The sequence below is a fragment of the Erigeron canadensis genome, chromosome 1 (assembly GCF_010389155.1).
Source record: "Erigeron canadensis isolate Cc75 chromosome 1, C_canadensis_v1, whole genome shotgun sequence".
Lineage (NCBI taxonomy): Eukaryota > Viridiplantae > Streptophyta > Magnoliopsida > Asterales > Asteraceae > Erigeron > Erigeron canadensis.
Genome location: NC_057761.1, coordinates 57,073,883 through 57,096,959, shown reverse-complemented (window position 1 = coordinate 57,096,959; position 23,077 = coordinate 57,073,883). Strand labels below are relative to the sequence as shown.

Genomic DNA, 23,077 nt, shown 5'->3' with positions numbered 1-23,077 from the left:
AACAATATAAAGATTATTTAGAAGAAAAAAAAGAAAAAAAAAAAGATGATTACATGACGACTATAATTGGTGTTGTTACCTGGGGAAGGTAGCAAGTGGTGATGTGTTTAACCAAACCTCATAGTTGACTTATATTTTTCTATATGACATAACAATCTTTATTTATTATTAGTTTGACACTTATAAAACTTATATAAACTTTGTTTACATACCCCACCAAAAAAAGAAAAAAAAGAGAAAAAGAAACAAACATTCAGAACACAACTTTTTTCCAAATGGCTTCTGACCCAAACTATTGTTTCTCAAACACATACGAAGATGTTTTAGCTTCCTCCCTACAATCAACAACAAATGATTCTATATTCTTTAATCTATCAGTCCTTAAAGATAAAGCCCAACATGTTCACTCGATCGCGGACATGTTGTTTAACCAAACACAACCGCAATCCGTGGCTTCTGACATGACGTCGGTCAGCTTACAAAATGTTGCCAGTTTGCTTCAAGAAATTATTGGGATCGCGTCTAATGTCATGTTCACTTGTCAAAATATTGGGCCCGGGCCGGTTAACCAAACAAATACTAACAACAACAATAACCATGAGAACACCCTCGACTATGACCATTTGAGTCAATCAAATTCGATGTTTGAGTGGTTGGGTGGAAGTGGAGTTGAGACTAATTTTGCTAGTGTATCTTGTAACACAAGAAATGAGAATAGCGGTGTAGAGGAGCGAAAAAAGGTTCAAGTTGAAAGAGATATAGACAAGGGCTCACGTTCAGGTTCAGGTTCAGGGTCGGGTCAGAGAATGTCACCAAGAAACTACGACATAATAGAAATGAATGCAGCCGATTTACTAGCAAAATACACACACTATTGCCAAGTGTGTGGTAAAGGTTTTAAAAGAGACGCAAACTTGAGGATGCACATGAGGGCTCATGGGGACGAATACAAGTCCATTGCCGCACTTGCTAATCCCGTTTCATCCAATGGTGGTACTTCATCACCAAAGTTAGAAAGAAAGTTCTCGTGCCCACAAGAAGGGTGTAGATGGAATCGTAACCATGTGAAATTTCAGCCATTGAAGTCGATGATTTGCATGAAGAATCACTACAAAAGGAGTCATTGTCCAAAGATGTATGCGTGTAAGAGGTGCCACCAAAAGCAATTTTCCGTGCTTTCAGATTTACGGACTCATGAGAAACATTGTGGAGATGTGAAATGGCGATGCTCATGTGGCACAACGTTTTCAAGGAAAGATAAACTCATGGGTCATGTTGGTCTGTTTGTAGGGCATACACCACTTGTAGATACGGGTAATTTGATCAAGAAACAATGAAACTGAGGAAGATTGTGGTTGGAACTTGTTTTGGCTGTACTTATGAATTTATGATACTGAAAATGACTTGTTAATGGATATAAAGCTTTTTTTCATCTCAAGTTTTTGGTCCTAATATGGATCAGCCTTTTGTTTTCTTGTAAGACCGCTTGTAACGTGACTGGATGTTGTTAATTACTTGTTGCGAGGTAAAAGCTTATTCTATGTATATATATGAATATTATATTACTAGTGACAGATATTATTTGAGATAGTGAATCATATTTTGCAATTTTATATATAAAAAAAAATGTGCCTAGTAAAGTGATTGAGATACACGGAAAAGCTACAGATGAAAGATGATTATATAGAAAATGTGTGATATGTTTCTTGAATTGATTGGATTATACAGTAATATATTCAGACATAGAATTTAGATACACAGTATATTCGTACAGATATAGTATCACATTTTTACATATGGCTGTGTTGTTCTAAAGCCAAAGGGACATAGCAAAATTAGTAATATTATGGCGATGCTCATGTGGCGATGCTATTGGTAGCAAGTAGTAATATGTTGTGTGTGGTCACTTCTAGTTAGCAGCAGGGAATTTGCTTTCTTCGTAAAGGTTAAAAGTTATAATACAGTATTATGTGCAATTTCTTATATACATTAAACCAAAAAGATGTGTACAATTAATTTAGGTTTCTCGAACTTCATCAATTCTCTTCCTAAAGAAACAGAACCCGGGACATAAACCTTTCAGTGTTCTGCTATAGATTCATAATACTTAGTTGTTTGGTTCAAGACTAAAATGTATTCTTACCCAAGTCTCTACGCTTTCACCATATTGAATGTGTCACATTCATGATGAACATGTTAATTCGTTGGATCATAAGAAAGAATGTGATGCTATTGTGACAAATAAACGGACATCTACTAGTTGTACCGTACAAGATGGTTACTTATCGTAACTTGAGTCATTTCACTTGTGAAAATTCTTGCAGAGCCCCCTGTGATTACTTTATGTGAGATATAGGTTTCAATATCCTGGATATTGATATTGAACCAGTTCACCATATTACTGCTTGCGACCAATAAATAGTGAAAACATATCTTCAAGTATAACTTCCTCGACTTACCCATAACATAATTGACAATTTGACATTAGGGGAGCATCTGCTTGTATCTAACTGTAGAACCCATTTTCACAATGAGTTGGTAAGTCCTTCCCCTTTGGCATAGATCACTACTTTTGACTTTGACTTGTCATCTCATGTAGGCTATGCTAGTATTGAATCATGGTATACCAATTCAAGATGACAGGCCGTCATCTAACCTTGAACGTAACTACAAAAATTACCTAGGTCTGCCTACTACAGCTCCACTAACTAATATAACCAACGAAGTCACAGATTAGACCTGACTTTCCAAACTAGTGGTAATTTTGAACAAGGTATGATCAGTACGACAGTACTTAGTAACTTTTTTTTTTCAATTAGAACATACATGGTGATCACACAACCACACGGAAAAATTGGTGTTGTTGGCCACCCCACTATCAAGATCGTCCCTCCATTCCAGTCACTCTTAAAGTTAAAAAAAAATCAACATAATCACATCTTCCCCAGATAAAGAGTAGTTCCATGCAACCAACAATCACATTGTAACAGTGCCCATTAACATCACAACCAAGACTTTTTAGATCAAATTCACTACAGCAAATGAAAATACTTTCTCAAACTATGAGATAAGGGCAACAAACAACAGATTAAAAAGGTCAAACATATACTTCATTAATTCATTTCTAGAGGAAATGATATGCTGGTTCATACTAAAAAGATTATCAGGACTTGAGTGATACCAGCGCAGCTTCACTTGGCAACAAGGGTTGGCTGAGCTTGATTTTCTTGATTCTGCTGGTAGTTTAGAGGCCTCCTAAACAGCATGATATGAGGTTCAGGTCGGTGAATCGCATAGTGCACCCATCCTCGGCTCTGTTGCACACCCATTGCACGCCATTCAGTCTATTAAAACAAATCAACAAACTTGGTATCAGAAAAAGTTGTAAAAGTCTTATCTGTATCTGAATAAACATGGCAAACACAACATTTGTACATAACAAGTATAATATTATTTCTAGTTTGCATGATCCAACCATTGATCCCGAAAATATATTTATACAATAAATTTGGGTACTACTCCTTATTTAATACTTTCTTCTATCTACTGAATTAAAAAGGCGACCCGCCGCGCCGGGCTATAAGATAAGATATAGCTGTTGTACTACTTGACTGGTAAGAAAGAGCTTCCGTAAGAACTGCATCGCATCAACCTGGGAGCATTAGCCGATATGGTACATCAATACATGTTCCTATGCCCATTCCAATCTTGGGGTCTAGGAGCTGGTAAGAGACCAAGAGCCATAGAGCCCCAGAGGCAGGAGATTAATCGAACTCTTTTGACACCGGCCTGACTTCAGCAGAAAAGTCACAGGTAGTCTTATTTCTAGGATTACAGGGTAATTTGTTAAGAAAGAAAAAAACGTAAACTGTATGTGGTACAGTTATTAAATACAGAAGGAAAAAAAAAAGTAATGCTAAAACATTCTTATAATGTTTCTTGAGATTGGTTATCAAACTCCTAACAGTTCTTGAAGTTGTTATATCATATTCTTTATCAACAGTTAATAAAGGTCATTAAAAAAAAGCACTTAGTATGCCATTAGTCTGTTTTGATTTGACAACCAAAGGAAATGAATATATTCATACTTTAGGGAAGCCAATACCAGCCATGAGGACGAAGCTCAACCTAAAACAGACATGACATAAACCTTCAGCCTAGCGAAAGATAATTATTCAAATCCCAACCTAGCAAAAGATAATATTCCAACCTAAAAGTCATTACACCCAAAAACCTACCAGTTTGACTAACTTGATCTAAACCTGTTTGACATTTTTGTCTGAAAACCAATCAGCCAACCCATTTGATCCGTCTATCAGATGTGTTTACCAAATCAAACCCAGATTAGTATGTTAAAGCTAGGGATCGTGTTAACAGCCCGTGTATGTTATCAAATCGGGTTAGGTTGATGTTAATTCAATCTGTGAAATGAAATCCTGCCGGCCTGTTTGATAACTTGATGGCATCTTCCCATCAAGCCAATACGGAATTTCAACATAAATCATTCATCATATTGTTACTACTTACAGCCTTAGTATTATATTCTACTTGTAAAAATTATAACACATATAAAAATAAAAAAAGAAACAAAAAAATTAATACTAATATGCCCTAACAAATACGAGTATAAGTTAACTGGACAATAATATAACATATATATACTGTATACATAGCTTTATATGAATTTATAGATTAGATATGGTATTGAAAAACATACTTCAGTGAGAAGACGATTCTTGGGAAGAAGCTTAGCAACTTCTGGAGGTAGAACCACATGCCTGCCAATTTTTTATTTGCAAATTTTATGTATTTGTATTGCAAAAATATATATAACAATTCAGATTACCTATATTTAAAGTAGTTATTAGAAAAGATTACCTATATTCGAAGGTATCATCGAAGTATTTCTCGGAGTACTGGATCTGACCCATTTTATCGCTCGCTATGAAATTAGTGAAAATTGAGACCTGTGTGGATGAATTTAAACATATACAAAAGAATAAGAAGAATTGCAAATATAAGAAATCGATATACACATATAGCAATAAACATATGAAGAAGAGAAAAGGGGATATAAACAAATGAGAGAAGAAGAAAAGAAACCCTAATTTACCGTTTGAGTGAGGGGGAGAGAGCGTGGTGATTTTGGTGTGAAGAGGAAAGGGAATATAAAAAGAAGGGGGCCACGGATGTATATGAAAGAAAAGTTAAATATATAGGAATGTATACATATCTTTTTGAATAAATAAACCATAAATCTAAATGAACGGATCTTTTTCAAGATTTTGAATTTTGAAACATCCCGCCTAAATATATTGCACCATCAAACATCTATACGATTTAATAAAAAGAGTAAAGACTCCGTTTGATAACACAGAATGATTTAGTGCTGAATGATTCCAAACTCTGAATGATTTAAAAGTTTTGAATGAATTTGGTTCTAAATGATAAAAGTATGTTTGATATCACTTCTAATTGGGTAATCTGAATAACGGAAATGATCATTTTAACCTTTTTATCTTAAATGTCAAATTTTATAAAAAATATAATACGAGTATCTTTTTTGAACTAAACATAAACATAACATAAATACTATGATAATATTAAGTTTTTCAAAGACAAATCAAAATCTCAAAAACATTTCCCTGAGTAAAATAAAAGAGTCAAAAAATGAAGATAAAACTTTGTTTCAATTTCAAATGAACACACACACAAAGAGTCAAAGACGATTTCCTTTTACGTCGCCCGATCGGTTACAGATTCCTTCACAAATTATGATATCATTATGTTGCTCAAATAAAGAAAATGATAAAATACCCACTAATTGTTGCTGCTAACCCAACAAGCAAAGATATACGGAAGTGATATTTATATTTTTATAATATATTAGTATATTAGCACTAGATCTGGGAATTTTTGTTTTTAAGAGATTTTGTAAAAAAAATATATATTTGTTTTCAAATCAACGAATCAGTGACGATTTAATGGAGATGAAAAAAGAAAAGGTTATTAGCATAAGGGATTTGATGATGAAATTCTATATGGTTTAATCGAATTTGTGAAGAGGATAGGGAAAAAAAAGTGTGGATGGTGGAATGGAAGAGATAAGGGTAGTTGGGGAAAAGTGAGATACTGAATGGTTTAGAGAGCTTTTGTATGGGGAATAGTTCAACACCATTTTAATTCTCATTCAGCATCATTATTTGTTCAGATGGGTAAACCAAACGATATGATTGCTAACCGATTCAGCATTTAGTTAGGAATGATTCCATTCAGCTGAAATCAAACACACCCTAAATATAACTGTCATTGAGTTAATAGTCCAAGGTTTGACTCTGGAAGATCTGAATTCAAGTCTTGAAGAGACAAGGTTTACCCCTATTAATTGTTGTGCATTTTGGTGAATTAATAGGGGGTTTTTCCTCCTACTATATATTGACCATTGGGTGAAGAGACTCTCTACCGTAGATCAGGTTAAGACAACATAGTCTATAGCCCTGTTGTGATATTCGATTCGCACCTAATAAAAAAAATGAGTAAATTACGAATTTGCTCCCTGTCGTGGGTCAAAAATTATTGATTTCATTCCTTACCTTTCAATTCATAAATTATCGTTTTAGTCCAAATAAGTTTGTCGTGTCGATGGTTTTAATCCAAATCCTAAGCGGACGTAATTTGTCCATCACGTGACTATTTCTGTTATTTGCTTCGTTTCACTACCTTTTAACACCAATTTAAAAAGCTACCCCTTTTTAAATTTTTTGATTTAAAACTTAAAACAATATAAAGAACCAAACCTAAACCACTTGAACTGTTATACGTTAAAAATCTAGCAAATAATTGGATAAATATATCTACTTATTGACCATGACCAAATTAAAGTATATATTTTTATAACAGCAAAATTTGGGCTCAACAACATATTTATTCATATACCCAACTCTAATTTCAGAGGTGACCCATTATATCTCTATTCGTTGGAGCATTTTACTCACACCAGAATTTGAATCCAAGACCTTTTAGTCCCAGGGTCCACCATATTCCAAATTAATGTATATACTAGGAATATGGTATACATGGCAACCATTATGAGTTACCACATGCAAGTATTTGTTTTGGTTGGTTATTTGAACTTGTACCGGGTTATCAACATATGATATCAAAAGGGGGCTTATTTAAGCACACCCCTATCCAACATAGCATAGGTATAGGACCACAATGGGACAATAGTAAATAAAAATTGAGAATAAATGAAAACTGATAAGAAGATAAGAAATTGTTTGTATACTAACATAGACAATGACATGACAATAATGTTATGCACGCAAGAACCTAATCACATGTCTTTCAAACCCAGTCACAAAATTTAATATTCTTTTTAAATACAATACAAAATCTCATGCTCCATTTAGACCGAAATATCAAGAAACAGAGAATGACTCACAGTTGGTTCTTCACCCAACGACCCACCCGCAACATCAAAGTAATTATGATACAATCAGAGAAGGTTGCCAACTGAGTAGCTACAGACTGAAGACTTAACAATCCAACCTCACACATGTCGTCCATTTACCTAACCTCATTGACCTAATTATCTTTTCACCCATAATTTTGACACTTTAAGCAGCGTCATCTGCTCACATATTTGTGTATTTCTCCGACTATAAAGGCAAAGATATACTCCGTACTAAACAACATTTGTATAAAAATCCGGCCATGAAATCGAGTTAGAAGTGGTGGCGAGATATGGACGTGGTGGAGTGGTGGTGCGACGGCGATGGGAATATCCGATAGTGGTGTTGCGATGGGAAGACTGGTAGTGATGATGCGATGGTGGAGTGCTTTTACTTCTGCCTTCTTTTATGATGTTATGATTATAATTCTTATATATATATATATATATATATATGTGGGAAAAGTTAATATAAGGTTGTTCGGCATCTAAACTTAGGTGTGGAACCCCTCACATACAAATTTTTTAATATTTTTTAATCAATGAATAAATGCTTGGGCCCCAAGAATTTTATGGATTAAAAAAACAATATGTGGGTATTCCACACCTAAGCTTAGATACCTAACAACTTTATATTCTTATCCCCATATATATATATATATATGTCATGTATTTATATATATTAATTAGGTCATCCATGGTGGACTGTTGGAGTGAAACTGAGAATGTGGAGAAGGATTGGAGAGAAAGAGAGAGAAAAAAATGGGGAAAATTGTCTAAAAAAATGAAAATAAAAATGAAATTCATATACTAAGAAATATGAAAATACACAAATGGTCCATGTTTTATGGGGACCATATGTGCTGGGATATTATGCGTATCAAAACTTATAGTTTGTTTCTATAACTATACCTATGTATACTATCAACAACTTTCCTATATATTAATTATTACAATTTCTATCAATGTTAATTCTTTTTTACTCCCATGCCATCCAGCTGCAGTTTTATTAAAAACAATTCAACGAAATTCATCACTAACACAAGCCCATCTCTTTTTTAACTCTACATAGATTTCCCCTTCTTTAAATTTCAGTCTCATCAATCTATATCTAATAGTGTTCACAATATGCTCCTTTAATGTTTCCTTTGGTATTATGGCCCTGTTGAAAATTCTAGAATTCCTTTCCTTCCAAATGATGTACACACAAGCAGCAAAAATTATTCTTTAGACAACGCTCTTCACCGAATTGTTTTGCTTTTTGTTACAAAACCAGCTCTTGATTTCTTCCCACCTATTAGGACTACTTGTTTCATCCATCATCCCCTTCATCTCTTCCCAAATATACTCCCTTCATCTCTTCTCAAATATACTCTGTATACTTACATTTAAAAATTTGAAAAACAAGTGTTCCAATGAATCGGACTGAGTGTCACACAATGTACATGAATAGGCATTATTCGGGTACCACTTTATCAATCTATCTTGTATTAGTAAATAATCTCTCATAGCCAACCACATTATTAAAGCATGGCTCCGTACACATTGACCGAACCATACGGTCTTACTATATACATTTGGTCATTATATTCCAAATTTTTATAATACACCATTTTCGATCCAACTAAACATGAAGACACATTTTGACCATGTGTTGACGAAACGACCAAAAGCTTGGCAAAAAGGATACACTAGCACCCATGATGTCCCAATTTGTCAATTTGGTCGAATTACCTTCTTGCACTACCAGTTATCAAAAGTCTCACAACCTTCTTGCTGACAAGATGCAAGCTAACCAATCCAAACTAAACTAGTCTACCTTACATAATATTTGTTGCTATTTTTGCCACGTGATACTTGTACTCTGTTGTGACTAAAACGAACCAACAAAGTTGATATTATTTTCAGAAATCAAATCCGTAAGTCGGTAAAGAATTTCCGATGCTCCTAAATTCACGTCCCAATAATATTAGCCTATTCATACATAATGGTAAAGAGACCGTTCACAATAGTAGCGATTCAAAAACTTTAAGTTAACATTGATCTTTGAGATTATATGCACATTGTCATAACCAATAACTTCAAAACCGAAGGTAGATCTCCCAATCAAAATCGCCCAAGGGGCATCCCCAACATAATTTGGTTCATAATGAGCCAACCAACAAAAGAAATCACCTATCAATGATACCAGCTTGGGCACCACAAAAAGAGATTAGGTAGCACTATACTTCTTGCTCCATATGAAAATCTATAACTATATAATTCAAATTCTATGGCCAATCATACCAACACCAATCCCCACAAAACTTTGACCATCTATTACCAACCTAAATACTTGAAGGCTTTGGGACAGTCTTGTACAACATTGAGGTTCCTTGAAAAACCATCAGCTGATAATCCCTTCTGTACTGTGTCAACTGCATGATCAAGTATATATGTTAATATAGTTTCATTTTTTGGGGGGGTTTCTACAGCTTGAGCATGTGATAGTGTTTGACTATCCAAGTAGCATTATCAAAAAAAAAAAAGAAAGAAAAAAAAAGGAGGAAAATAGTGCACACCTCTACATCAGGCATCTTCTCAAACCCAAACTTCTTATTCCATATAGAACCAGCTTCATCAGCAGCTGGAAGAGCCAACGTTTTCACATTCAAAGAAGCTAGCAGTTCTTCAATGCAGTAAAACAGAGCTTGGAAATAACCCTACACAACATAGACATAGATAAGAACCAAGTAAACCCCATAAAGCACACAAAGACATAAAGAGGTGGAACTTTTGACCCATCTACTTGTGAATGGGGAACTTCAGGTAATGAATGCATTTGGGTGCATAAACCTCTTAAATAATTCCATTCACAAAATATAAGCATTATAACTTCTGTGATTATATTTAACAAGCTAATCATTTTATTAGGTTTGGTCAAAAAATTGCTTCAAGTCAACCACTCGAACCAACCTGACTTGAACAGAAAAATATCAGGTTTAAATAGTCACCCGAAATTACCACCCCAACACAACCAATTTGCCATCTCTACAGAATAATCATGTTTCATACTTACCAATCCTTGACATTCAGTACTTGTTGCTACTAAAGGCAATTCAGCTACTTCTTGGCCAAAGATACGAAAGATGCCAGCAGATACAACCGTTGAGCTACACATTTGAGCAAGAATCAGACCTGCAGTCACATATAACTAAATGTGTTGGATTAAGAATTAGTCTTACTTGACTGTCAATACAGCACAGTACATCCCTCCATAATCCTGTTGTTTTAGACTTCTCCTGAAGTGACATCAAATAAAATGTAAGTTGACAGAAAATCCATACAATACAACTCATTCAGACCATTTGGCAATAACTACATGATCAATTACCCGTAAACCATGTGAGGAATCAAATCAAGACGGCTTGTGGTTGAATCAGCAATTGGGTCAAACCGATCCTGAAGCAAGTCAGTGACAAAAAAACGCAAATCAAATATCATCAGAGATTAAAAAACTCCGATCATATGCAAATCCCAAATGGTAATCGCATATATAAAGGTGGCTAAACTTACAGGCCCAGTCATGGGCCAAACCAATCCTAAAGCAAATTAAGCCAGTCCCGGTTGAGTTGATGGGGAACAGTTTTTGCAAAACTTTTGATTATATTACCTATTAAGTATTACCAATCGGGTTTTTTTGGGTACAGCAACATAGAAGGTTATATGCATGCGAGATATATAATAAGAGTTTCGACTAGTTTGACCCGTTTGACTATTAGAACCATTTCCTTTATATCAAGTTTTACAAAACATATCCCTGGGGTTATAGTAAAAAGGTGAGTGTTTATTACCACTATGAGGTGGTAAGTTGTCAAAAAAAGGTTTCATTCACGCATAATCATCCAGCGGTTATGATATCCTTTCAGTGATTATAGAACTAAACTCATTTGTTTCTTGGATGTTACACTCTTAACAGTTAACAATAACCATAAAGCCTATGAATAGCAAAACCCCTTCACCATTTTAGCCATTACCATGTTAGCGATGTAATATAACACCAACCAACATTCGTAAGCAGTTAGGGTAGAATTTCCTGCCCCAGCACATGTGTTATGCACAAACAATAAACATCAAATGACAACTCACATGAAAAATAGAAACAGCTTTTGATAGCAACACTCTTGTATCCTCAGAAGCCATTTTACCACACAGAAGTCTCCATTTAATGTCAAGATCAGCAGTGGGTTCAAATCCTTGCTCCACCTGCTTCTTCTTTATGGCACCCATGAAGGTGTCTGGGAGCAATTTTTCTCCACCAGCCACCAGGTTTTCCAAGGTTTTACGGATATTATTGCAATCCGAACAACAAAACCATTCCCCTGTAGGCAATGCCTGTCATTAAATATATCGATAGTATTAAAACGTGCATGTGCTCAGATAGGATGTATGGGACATAAATGTAACAGATAATATGGCTTACCATAAGGTCATCCATTTCATACTCCTTCAGACAGCCTACATGGTACTCTTTCTCGCACTGAAACGATGAAACAAAAACCATGATAACCAAAGGCGCTCACAATCAGTGTATACCACAAACTAACAATCTATTTCGAAATGGAAAAGCACCTGATCACATATGATGACAGTTCTAGGACCAAATCCAGACTTGCTAAAATCATGTGCCCTACGAATGTGAAGAGCACATGAAACATGTAAACATCCAAACATTTCACCAATGATAAGTTGAAAGACACAAAGATTGCACGAAAAATGCTCAATGGAAATAACTTAACCAATGCAAACTCGATTCGTTCCACTTAACTCAGATATGTTTCTTTGCAAGGAAAAAAAGCAGACACACACCTGCATAAAACACATGCTGGAGCAGTGGTTTTGGATGGAACTCCCGACTTTCCAACCTCTATATTCTCAACAATGCGAATGCACCGCTTAGTTATTTCTTCAATGGGATCGATACCTTCGACCCTTCCAGCAGCAAGTGCATTTTCATTTCTTTCCACGAACTTCTCCTTTTGGAACAGATTTTGGCAGTATTGGCAATACCATGTACCCTGCGGCACAGCCTCAGAGATGCATTCTGCAGTTTAGCCATTATCAAACAATGAACTTAACCAAAAAAGCATTGCTTGAAATACATATGAGACATGATAGACCTAGCTACAGATACTAGAAAGTGGTTGTTCTTGGAAATAAAGGAAGAGAACAGCACAGTCCAGTTAAAGAATATATAATACAAAAGTTACACGCATACAATTTGGACATTTGGTTATTGGGACCTACATGTGCTGAATGTCGATATATTTATTATTATTACTGCAACCAATACATTCCAAATATACATAAACATGGAAACGACAATAAGACACAAAAACAGATATTCAATAATCATATTTCAGGCTAAATGCCTAAATCCATATTTGGCAACTTGAATGAAACGCGTGAACCATGAAGCAAACATCACTGAAGATTAATGTCACAGGGAAAACAGACGATAAACCAAGAAAATCTTACCAGGGTGGAAAGCTCTTGGGCAGTTATCACAACACAACAGGTTTCCTCCATCTGCACAGATGGAGCAGAGATCGTCATTATCATCTGCAGAGAACTTCCTGTGTTTGGAGAGTTTTAATGACAGCTCATGGAGAGACACGCCATTGGATGTGTAGATATGTAGATAACTGCCAAAAAATAAAGATGAAGTTTCATTTTTTCAACTTAAATGAAGAGCAAACAAATTGCAGAACCATGAAACTGATATATGTCAGAAAAAATATAGCAATCTTCTGATAATAATAAAACGGAAACTCACGGTTTGCGACGTGTAGCCCAACCAGCATGTGCCTCAAATGTTGAGGGGCTGACCTGATCATGAAAACGATATACTTAATACACTGATTCCCAAATCCCAACCATAAGATGTTTAATTTAAATTTGCGCACCAAGTACCTCATTTTTGCAGCAAAAACAAAATATTCCAGCACCCTTTTTATAACCCTCCAACATTTTCTGTCAACCACCAAACAATTGGATTACAAGCAAGTTATAATATATAATGAGGTGGTGTCTAGCATATGCAGTTAATATGAACTTGCAAAACACTAAGACGGAAACCAAGGTTATATCCCATTTATCAATATAAGTTATTACCTCCCCACGGGCAAAATAAGCTAGTGCAGTTCCGTCAGCTAGCACATCTTCCTCAAACACCAGCTTGTGCAACCGCAGATCTCTACAGATAGCAAGTAACAAGAATTTGATTACCCATCTCAACCTCCAAAAGAGAACCAAAATAGATAGTACTTTGTAAGTGACAGAAAAAGAGTACCTACTTTCTTGTTATCCTTCCTTGGCCCTTGCTTCGGCTAGAACTACTGGTGACTAGTCGGGTGCTAGAATTTGGAGCAGACACTGGAGATGCAGACCTGAATATAGCAAGAATATCATAATATAGAAATGAACTACAATCAAGAAGCAGAGTACTCCATTGTTTGCTACGAAAAAATTTAATTAAAGAACAAAAAACATTCAAAGAATCATTTCAGAAGTTGTGAGTTTATCCTCAATTCCCGAAGTTCAAACTAGGTTCAGAAATCAAATAAAACACAGTAAAACGATCCGATGCTAAACCACCAAATCAATGCTTGTGAGTGGCTTAAAAATACACTTTTGGTTATACCGTTGTTTTCCTAAATGTTTCAAAGTAGTGAGTAATCAGAGATCATAAGTTGTAAAAACTAGACAAGCCATCATTCAAATAAAGTTGACAACGGAAAAATTGTCCACTTCTAATGGCCTATAGATATATACCCTATGTCCCTATGTGTATAACACATGTAGTTCATATATGGCATATTGCTAAAATTCTGGCTTTTTGAGTGCATACCATAGGCCATTATAGTTGGCCACAAAAGTTGTTATTCTGCAAATACTTAAATCTTATAAGCATCCACTATAGGAGAATATACAGCCCCAGGAAACACTAAGCTTAGCAAAAGTATCGATTATTCAGGAAAAAATGTTCTCTAATATAGTAATATATCTCTATTCTCTAGCTACTAAACATCAACAATAGAATTTACGGAAACAGATACCTTTCCCTTTTATCATTAAATAACATAACACTCGGCTGGGACTGGAGCTGGGGACACGGCTGAGGTTGAGGCTGAGAGTCTTTCAATTCCACGCATGAATCACACAACAGCATTGACTTTCCATTGCCATCTTCAGGTATAGACCCTACCAATCATCAAAACATAAACAACCAGTTACGATCTAGTCCAATATACTAACATGCAAGGCAATACGCTATATCATAAGAGCATATTAAAATCCACCTTTACAATTTAAACAAAACGTAGGTCTCTCATTGGACGAACAACCTATTGCTTTTAAAATAGTTGCTTCCAATCCCTCCACTGGCGCCGTTTTACAGCTGTTAAGCACCTCCCTTAAAGTCTTGCCATTATCCATGTATATATACTCTGGTGGCCGCTTATTCGAACTTCCAGCATGCAACTCAAACTGATTAGCTGTCACAACCTTCATTCACCAATATCAATAATCAACACACAGAAAATCACACAAACACACATAAAATTCCAAATTAAACAAAACTCACTTCATTTCCACTGCATTTTTCACAATAACACAAAATTCCAACTCCTTTAATCACACCTGGCAAACCTTTTTCTACCTTTCCTTTCCCCTGTTCAAGAACAGAATATATTAATCCATACAAGGTGTATACACAAAATATCGCAATCTTATAACAAAAAATATGAATGTATAACTGTATATACATGTGTATATGTAATGTAAACAAGACAACCTCAAAATAAAAAAAAAGGTAGATTGATAGGAACCGTCTGATCTCATATGCCTTTTGGCACCCGCATAACCCCCGTATTAGGATAGCGTCAAGGTTAATAACCAAATACGAAAATATACAAGTAAACCAAAAGAATCCCTATTCAAGCTACCAAGGACAGATACAGGGCCTAACTGGTATTCCCATGACCGTTTCCTAGACGTTTTCACTGGCACATCCCGAAAAAAATACCTACAAGGCTCTAACCAAGTCTCTTCTGAGACATTCATAAGGCCTGGCTACTAAGCCACCTCAGAGAGTCAGAGTATGTGAAACAAGATAACTAACAAGTTTACCACAAAATATGAATGATATAGATGTGTGTATATATACATACACATATAGTGTATACAAAATAGCTAAAAAAATATAACAGAATATGTCAACGTATATCAAAAGAGTGTATGTATGTATATTACCTTGAGGCCTCGAATGTATGTTACATTTAATCCTTCAAGCAAACCAGTTTCTAGAAGCTCCTTCAATTTACTTGGAAACTTCTTCACCACAACTTTTTTAGACATTTTCATTTCCAATTTATTTTTATTATCATCATTCTCATAAATTACAGCCTCTGATTCTGGCTCTGGTTTTGGCTCTGATTTAACTTCAGCCGTTTTCAGATTAAGATCATCATTAACCACATCACTTTTAGATTCTTCTTCATCTGTATTATTGAAAACTGTTTTTTCAAACCCTAGATCGGCGGTTTTCGACTTTTTAATGATCGGAAATCGCTCCGGCGACATCTGAGCGCTCCGGCCACGTGTCCGGCCACATGTGTAGTTTTCTGAATGAGATTTCATTGCGAATGCGAATTCTCGTTTTAATCCTGGACGGATTGATGACAATAATAAGTATTCTGATTCATTATCACCACCACCACCTTCTGTATTGTTTTCCATTTCTATATGTAAATAAAACTATAAATTAATTAGAGATTTTTTCGGAATTTTTTTTTAAAAAATAACAGCTGGAAATTCGAACCCTAAGTTTTGATGAAATAATAATGAGCGATTTAATAGGAAGAATCAATGAACAAGTAAATGTTCATTTTTAGAATTGTGAATTTTATTTTTAATTTTATTTTGGGTTTTGATTGGTGGATTTTAATTTAGTGAAAGGGGTTTTGTATGTATAGGTGTGTATAGATGGAAAGTGGGATATTGAGGTGACTGGGGAGATATTCAGAAGGATGCATGCTTTTTCATTTGCCCAAAATAAACCCCCACCATCCGAAGCTTCTTTTTCTAATCCCCGTTGTTCTTTTTTCTCCCTATTCAGACAAGCAAAGCTTCTTTTTAAAAACAAAAAGAAAAACAAACAAATTTCATTCATAATAAACACAATTACAAAGGGAATTATACAAGATTATAAGAAGTGGACAAGCAAAACTTAGGTTCCACAGCTATGGATGACAAATAAACTCCCGATGGAAAAACTGAAACCTGATATTTTTGGGTTCGGATTTGGGTAGGCGATTCTAGGGCCGGGCATGGAGTGGTTGTAACACCTTAAATATTTTAAGGTAAAAGAAATTAACTTCTTTTCATAGTTTTGACATTAAATTAATTTCCTAATATTTTACTTTTGGATATGGGGTTAATTTAGTTGGAACTTTAACGGATAGCGGGTAAAATACCCACAAAACCTGATGTGGTCGTGGCAGCTCCAGGGAGTGCCAGCCCTCCCTCTTTTCTTTTGAGTCATTCTCCACTCACATTTCTCTTCTCTTCTCAAACCTCTTACTCATCACCACCAACTTAATCAAGAAAATTCATTCATGCATTTCTCATCATCTAGAAATTATCAAGAACAATAGCAATCATCATCTTTAACCTTCAATCAAGAAATTTTAAAAGCTAGAATTTTGAGTGGTGAAGGGTGGTGGCCGAAAATTGGAGAAGAAAAGGGGAAGGATTTGTAAATTTAAAACCCTAGGTAATTGTCTTCTATTGTTGAGGTAATGAATTTCCCCAAGTTAGCTATATCAATTCTCTTGAAATTAGGGTTCATGAATGAATCAATTTTTGGGGGTTTTTGCTAGAAATTGGATTATGGTTAGTTTTCCCTAATTCCTTAGTTAACCTAGTTGTCATTGAGTTATATGATGCATTTGATTATGAAATTTATAAGGTTATGTGATAATTTGAGTTTGAGAAAATATGAGTTTTGCTAGTTAATGAAATATGGATGAAAATGGTAGGTTGAACTACCTAATGCTAATCTTAAGGTTGGAAGTAACTTAATGACAAATGGGTTGGGTCTTGGGTTTAGAAAAGGCTAGTGATTGAGAAAGGCTAGGTTGAACTAGTCAAGTTGTGAATGTAAGCTTATGCAATTTACGATATGATTTTTAGGTTGAAGCTTGCTTGTGCTTGTTGTTTAGCGTTATTCTCTTTGTTGCGGAGGAGGTGAGTATATTTGCATACCCTTATGTTTACGTTGGGTCAATTACCATGAGATGTGAATGTTCCAAGCATGGTAATTGATTTCGCATGAAGCCCATGTGGGGCATTGTTTATGAGGCCTAAGAACCTCCGGGGCCTAAGAATCCCGATAGTTGATGTGATATGAGGCCTAAGAACCTTCGGGGCCTAAGAATCCCGATAGATATGATTATTATGATTGTTTAGCTTATATGGATCCATATATGTATTGTTTGTGTGCAAGGTGAATATGTAAATGTGACATGACGATGCCATAGATTACATGTGAAAGTCCTTGTACTATGCCCTCCTTCGTATTCGTAAATGTATGCAAGTATATTCACTAAGCCTTTGCTTATATTTTAGTTGTTTACACTCTTATAGGAAGTTCCGGAAGAAGGAACTAGTGTTGTTGATTTGAAGAAAGTTGAATTAGAGCTTGAAGTAACCTTTGGAAGTTGTTGAAGGTATTTAGGTCATCCTTGGATGGATACCTAGTTGTCCCTCTCCTTTGGCTCATGGTACATTTTGTTTTGGAGTCATGTTTCGGTAACATTTCTGTAAATGCTCAAGTTGTAAAGTTTTTGGAAGTTGGTATTGTCGCATTGGGCGATATTGTTGCCAAAACGGGTAAATGACCCGTTAGGGTTGATCTTGGATTTATGAAACAAACTATGTTGTAATTGTGTTTAAAATGTGTCTATGAAGTTGTTATAAACCTCTAGAATGTGTCTTTCAGCTGTTGGTTTGAAATTTGAAGGTTACAAGTTGTTCATGGTCGAAATGAGTTTTAGGGTTGCTGTCAGGTGGTCCACTGCGGCGCAGTGGATTTCCACGGAAACAACTTTGGTTATTCTCACTCTGGCGCAGTGGGAGATGTGTCGAACCCACTGCGGCGCAGTGGGGCATGTTCAAATTCTGGCCGAGGATTTCCACTGCAACGCAGTGGGGAGTCCTCATTCTTATGTTTTAGGTTTATCGAGTCTGGTTCTTTCAGTGGTTTTGATTTATTTATTTTTAACAGGTCCAGATCCGACATTCAAAAAAGCCCCGCATACCCGACCCGTATATTCGGGACCAGCCCCGTATATTCGGGACCCGCCCCGCACCCATATACCCAAGTTGTATATTTTATATTACATAGTAATGGAATGTTTACATATAAATCATATTATTTCTGTTCTTGAATCAAACATTCAACCATGATTTATCCAATTTTAAGAATTTTAGTATTTCCGTCATTTTTTCTAAAATAAATACATGTGAATATTAAAAATGAAGGCTCTTTAAATATAAGTATATGGTAGTGGACTCAATTTGAAGGTGATGTATAATATATATTCTCGAGCAGAATAGGTGACATATAAAGTGTATAATGTAATGAATAATCCTAACTTCAAAAAATCATAGGGAAACCCGTTATCCGGCGGTTAGTGAGCAAACAAGGACCCGTCAGGTCCGTGTCTGGGTTTAAGATGGGGTTTTTTAATCGGGTTCGAGTCCGGGATTAAAGGTACAACAATCAGTTAATCGGTTCGGATTTTTATTTACAATAACCGAAACCGGTTTTTTTTAAAATATAAAATAACCGGTTACGGTTAACCGGTACCGGTTAATAACCGGTTTGTACATGTAAAAACCATAACCTATCAAACCGATCTCGGTTAATAAAAACCGGTTAACCGATAGTGGTTAACCTATTTCGGTTTTTATTAACCGAAAAAGATTAGAGAAGTTGAAAACTAGAAATAAAGACTAAAGACCAACAGAAACACATTAAACATACACATAAACTTACAGATTCTCCATAAAGTTCGGTTATTGCATTATACAGAAACATAGCAGCAGTACAGAAACATAAAAGAAACAGAAATAGAGTAGTAGTCTAGTAGAAAAGGATCGATTTGGGATGTTGTGGCTTTGCTATATTCGATTCACCATAAAGTTTTTTTTGAGTTTTTTTTTTTTTTAAGGATTTTTATAAAGAATTCATGATTGAATGATTTGGGATGTTGTGGCTTTGATGTTTTCGATTTGGGTATAGCCGATGGATGGTGGCTAGTGTGAAACTTGAAGACCCTAAATCCTCAATTTCAATAAAAATAAGATATGTGATAAAGTTGTTATTTATTGGTGTTTATCGTTAAGAAATGGAAAAACAACAACTTAGTTTTTGGTTTGATGAGTCACTTCTTTCTTGCTTTATTAGAGGTTCCAAAGATACTAGAATATGATTTCTCAGATACATTCATAAAGTATTTTTGAAATCTATATGTATATTAAATAACCGGTTAATCGGTTATAATTATAAAAAATAACCGGTTATAAATCGGTTTTTGGTTTGGAAAGTGGGAATCGATTAATAACTGTCGGTTATTGATAACCTATAATCGGTTTGTACCTTACCGGTTCCTAACTGGTTTTGGTTATTGGTTAACTTTCGAATCGGTTAGGTTAACCAGTTATTTTTTGCACCTCTATCCGGGATTAGCTAAACCCGACCCATACCCGACACGTTGTCATCCCTATCCACAACAAAATGCTCAGTTTTTCAGGTCTGACAAATTCCCTCTGAAATTTGGTATTTTTTATTATATAATATCTTAGTTGACTTAAGTTTTTCTATGTCTTAACCTTATCAAAAATGATATTGAGACTCATAATATGAAAAACAAAATCAAAAATTACTTAACTTATATGTATCAGAGTTCAACCTTATTAAAAACAATATTGAGACTCATAAAGATGATGAAAAACAAAATAAAAAATCACTAAATCATTTGTATCATGTGAGTTTTATGTTAGGATAAATTTAGTTTTCTTTTTATTAATCTTTTTTTATTAAAGTTTTCATTATTTGGTTTCACTGGAAAAATTGTCCAATCCAATTAGATTTGAAATATTTGAGTTTGTTTTATTTGGATCTGTTCTTTATTTTGATCATAACCAAATAAAATTATTCGGTGTTGGAGTAGTTTTAGGTATATAACTTAAAGAATGAAACCCAACTGAAACTCGATAAGTCGATTTTTGATGAAACTTGATTATATCTAGTACAAAATTACACCTGATAAGTTTGATTCTTAATTACTGGGTATACAAAATGCAATTGTTGACATTAGGTTTTGGAGACCCACGTTCTACCGAACTGAACTAAGAATGCTTTATTGATTCAAATCAGATAGAACTTTTTTCGCTATTGAAGCCATACTTGAACTGTACGTCAGCTTATTAGCATCCCCTAGTATTATAAGCACAAAAACATAACTATATGTTTATAGCTTCTATAATTAGTTTAATTCTCATATTTTCTGTGTGATAAGGTGACAATGTTAATAGTGGCAACAGTTTGGTGGTGGCGGCGACAGCGGGTGGTGACAACAATGGGTGATGGTGTGGTTATTAATGTAAAAGTAATTAATGTAAAATGAGGGAGTGCAGTTATTTTAGGGGTTTGGAAATCTGTGTTTTAAATGATTTCATTAAGGGTATTATTCGTATATTAAGTGAAAATGTTTAATTTAATGAATAATAAAAATAAGGGTAAAATAGATACATCGGGTGACTTTTTGAGAAAAGGGGGAGGAGTAGCTGCTTTATAAAGAGGTATAAACACATGCCCGCACGAGTGGTGGTGTGGCGTCGACGACGGTGGCGGCAGGGCCAGATTTGATAGTGTTCAACATGCGCAAACGAACAAGGCTAGTTGTGTTTAGGGGTCCAAAAGTTCAATTATTTGTTTGTTAATATTAAATATTCATATTTATAATACCAACGATTACAATGTGATATTGTGTTTCTGTTAGAAGTTGTTATTCTATAAAAAGAGGAAATACGTAAATGATATCAATAACCTTTTGAATTTGCTTTGGTAATGCTTTAGAAGAACTTCTTCATATAAAATCCGGTTATTTTATCTGCATATGCTATTACTATGACGAGCTTAACAAATAAATGAAACAAAAAATCTTCTCCAATACCTTTCACTTAGTATAATTTTTTTAAACTAAAAATCCATATATTTAATGTAGTGCAGAGCCTCTAAAATCCATGGGATGGCCCTGGGTGGCGGTGGTGCCGGCGAGGGGTGGTGGTGGCGGCAATAACAACGGTGGTGGCAATGACGGTGTGATTATTAATGTAAAAGGAAAGTAGTGTAACTATTTTAAAGGTTGTGGAATGTATGTTGTTAAATTAATGAATAAAAGCGAGCAATAGTTTGAATATATCAAGTTATTTTTTGAAAAAATTTGGAAGGTGAAAATGCTTTATAATGTGACTAAGAAGTATAAATAAATTTGAATATTAATAATATAAATGTTTTATTTATTTTACGATAAAGAAATCGGCTATTTGGACTAAGAAGTATGACGTACTATCTGAAAAGAAAAAAATGAATTTATGTCTAAGAATGCTTGAGTGCTTGAGACTCTCAAAGGCTAACTTGAACATAAAAGGGATAAATGGTTTATGTAGCCATGCACAAAAGTCGGGTTTTGCCCCCACCCGGGCCGATCCGGGTTTGGTCAATGGAGCTTGAAACCGGAAACCAAAACTTTTTTCAAACTGTCGGGTTTTCCAAAAATTAAAGCCAGTTTTGGTCAAATCCTGATTTGATCGGGTTCAATTTCGGTTTTTCTGAATCATTTTTTAAAAAACCAGTTCTTGTGTGCATCTTTAGGTGTATGTCATATGATATGCTAAACTTGAAATACGATAAAATAAATTTTGGGCTTGGTTGAAAAAGCTAGCAAATTCCTCTAATGAGGCAACGTCAACCATGGCCAGTTGGCCACCAAAGATATGCCCGAAGCCAAGTTTTCTATATTTTGGGCAATTGGGCTAAGTGTATGACTAAATGAGGATCCCATTGTTAAAACAAACTACTATACTATAACTTTTGGTAACTCATAATTATAACATGTATAATTAACAAGTACTTATAACATACTTATCAGTTTTATTAACATAGTCATCCAAAGCTATCTATCCAACTTATATATGACAGCACATAATGGACGGTTTATTTTTTGTTACACCTCGCAACCATAGAAAATACAATAGACAACAAATGATCGATATCACGACACGAAATTTCTAACTAGACTCACCTTTTAAAAAAAATAAATATAGTCGTAGAATAGTATCGTAATCATATAGAACTTAAGACAAAAGGAACATGTAATCACTAACTAACCACAAGTCTACCACATAACACGATGAAATCTAAGCTGTAATCAAATTGAGAATCGAAAAGAAATGTTGAAATAAGATTTATGTTGCTTCTTGTAGACAAATTCAAATTAAGAAAAGGGGTTTTCT

The 23,077-nt window shown here is 34.9% G+C and overlaps 3 protein-coding genes across 3 annotated transcripts; 1 reads left to right on the top strand and 2 right to left on the bottom strand.

Moving 5' to 3' along the window:
• Nucleotides 1–203: 203 nt before the first annotated feature.
• Nucleotides 204–1,511, top strand: LOC122585098 (protein SENSITIVE TO PROTON RHIZOTOXICITY 2-like). The gene has a single exon (XM_043757193.1). The coding sequence runs from the start codon at nt 276–278 to the stop codon at nt 1,335–1,337; it is 1,062 nt and encodes a 353-aa protein (XP_043613128.1). The 5' UTR covers nt 204–275; the 3' UTR covers nt 1,338–1,511.
• A 1,485-nt stretch (nt 1,512–2,996) lies between these two features.
• LOC122584656 (cyclin-dependent kinases regulatory subunit 1) lies at nt 2,997–5,202 on the bottom strand. The gene is made up of 4 exons (XM_043756700.1): nt 5,114–5,202; nt 4,879–4,967; nt 4,718–4,778; nt 2,997–3,344 (listed from the first exon to the last, which is right to left on the bottom strand). Exons 2-4 carry the CDS (start codon nt 4,929–4,931, stop codon nt 3,192–3,194), a joined length of 267 nt encoding a protein of 88 aa, XP_043612635.1. The 5' UTR covers nt 4,932–4,967; nt 5,114–5,202; the 3' UTR covers nt 2,997–3,191.
• Nucleotides 5,203–9,471: 4,269 nt separating this feature from the next.
• Nucleotides 9,472–16,457, bottom strand: LOC122585478. The gene is made up of 18 exons (XM_043757606.1): nt 15,746–16,457; nt 15,078–15,164; nt 14,794–14,998; nt 14,551–14,695; nt 13,789–13,881; nt 13,607–13,688; nt 13,406–13,465; nt 13,269–13,321; nt 12,971–13,137; nt 12,302–12,536; nt 12,065–12,122; nt 11,916–11,972; nt 11,582–11,827; nt 10,827–10,894; nt 10,678–10,734; nt 10,512–10,605; nt 10,015–10,155; nt 9,472–9,870 (listed from the first exon to the last, which is right to left on the bottom strand). The coding sequence occupies exons 1-18, from the start codon at nt 16,229–16,231 to the stop codon at nt 9,781–9,783; spliced, it is 2,424 nt and encodes an 807-aa protein (XP_043613541.1). The 5' UTR covers nt 16,232–16,457; the 3' UTR covers nt 9,472–9,780.
• Between the last annotated feature and the right edge of the window lie 6,620 nt (nt 16,458–23,077).

What these genes read in the sequence shown, in the direction of transcription:
- LOC122585098 (XM_043757193.1), top strand. Translation starts at nt 276, where the DNA reads ATGGCTTCTGACCCAAACTATTGTTTCTCAAACACATACGAAGATGTT.
- LOC122584656 (XM_043756700.1), bottom strand. Translation starts at nt 4,931, where the DNA reads ATGGGTCAGATCCAGTACTCCGAGAAATACTTCGATGATACCTTCGAA. An exon ending in GATGATACCTTCGAATATAG is followed by an intron (nt 4,779 to 4,878) that starts GTAATCTTTTCT and finishes AAAAATTGGCAG; the next exon opens with GCATGTGGTTCTACCTCCAG. An exon ending in AGAATCGTCTTCTCACTGAA is followed by an intron (nt 3,345 to 4,717) that starts GTATGTTTTTCA and finishes TTGTTTTAATAG; the next exon opens with ACTGAATGGCGTGCAATGGG.
- LOC122585478 (XM_043757606.1), bottom strand. Translation starts at nt 16,231, where the DNA reads ATGGAAAACAATACAGAAGGTGGTGGTGGTGATAATGAATCAGAATAC. An exon ending in TGTGCTGTATTGACAGTCAA is followed by an intron (nt 10,606 to 10,677) that starts GTAAGACTAATT and finishes TCAAATGTGTAG; the next exon opens with CTCAACGGTTGTATCTGCTG. An exon ending in AGAAGATGCCTGATGTAGAG is followed by an intron (nt 9,871 to 10,014) that starts GTGTGCACTATT and finishes TTGATCATGCAG; the next exon opens with TTGACACAGTACAGAAGGGA.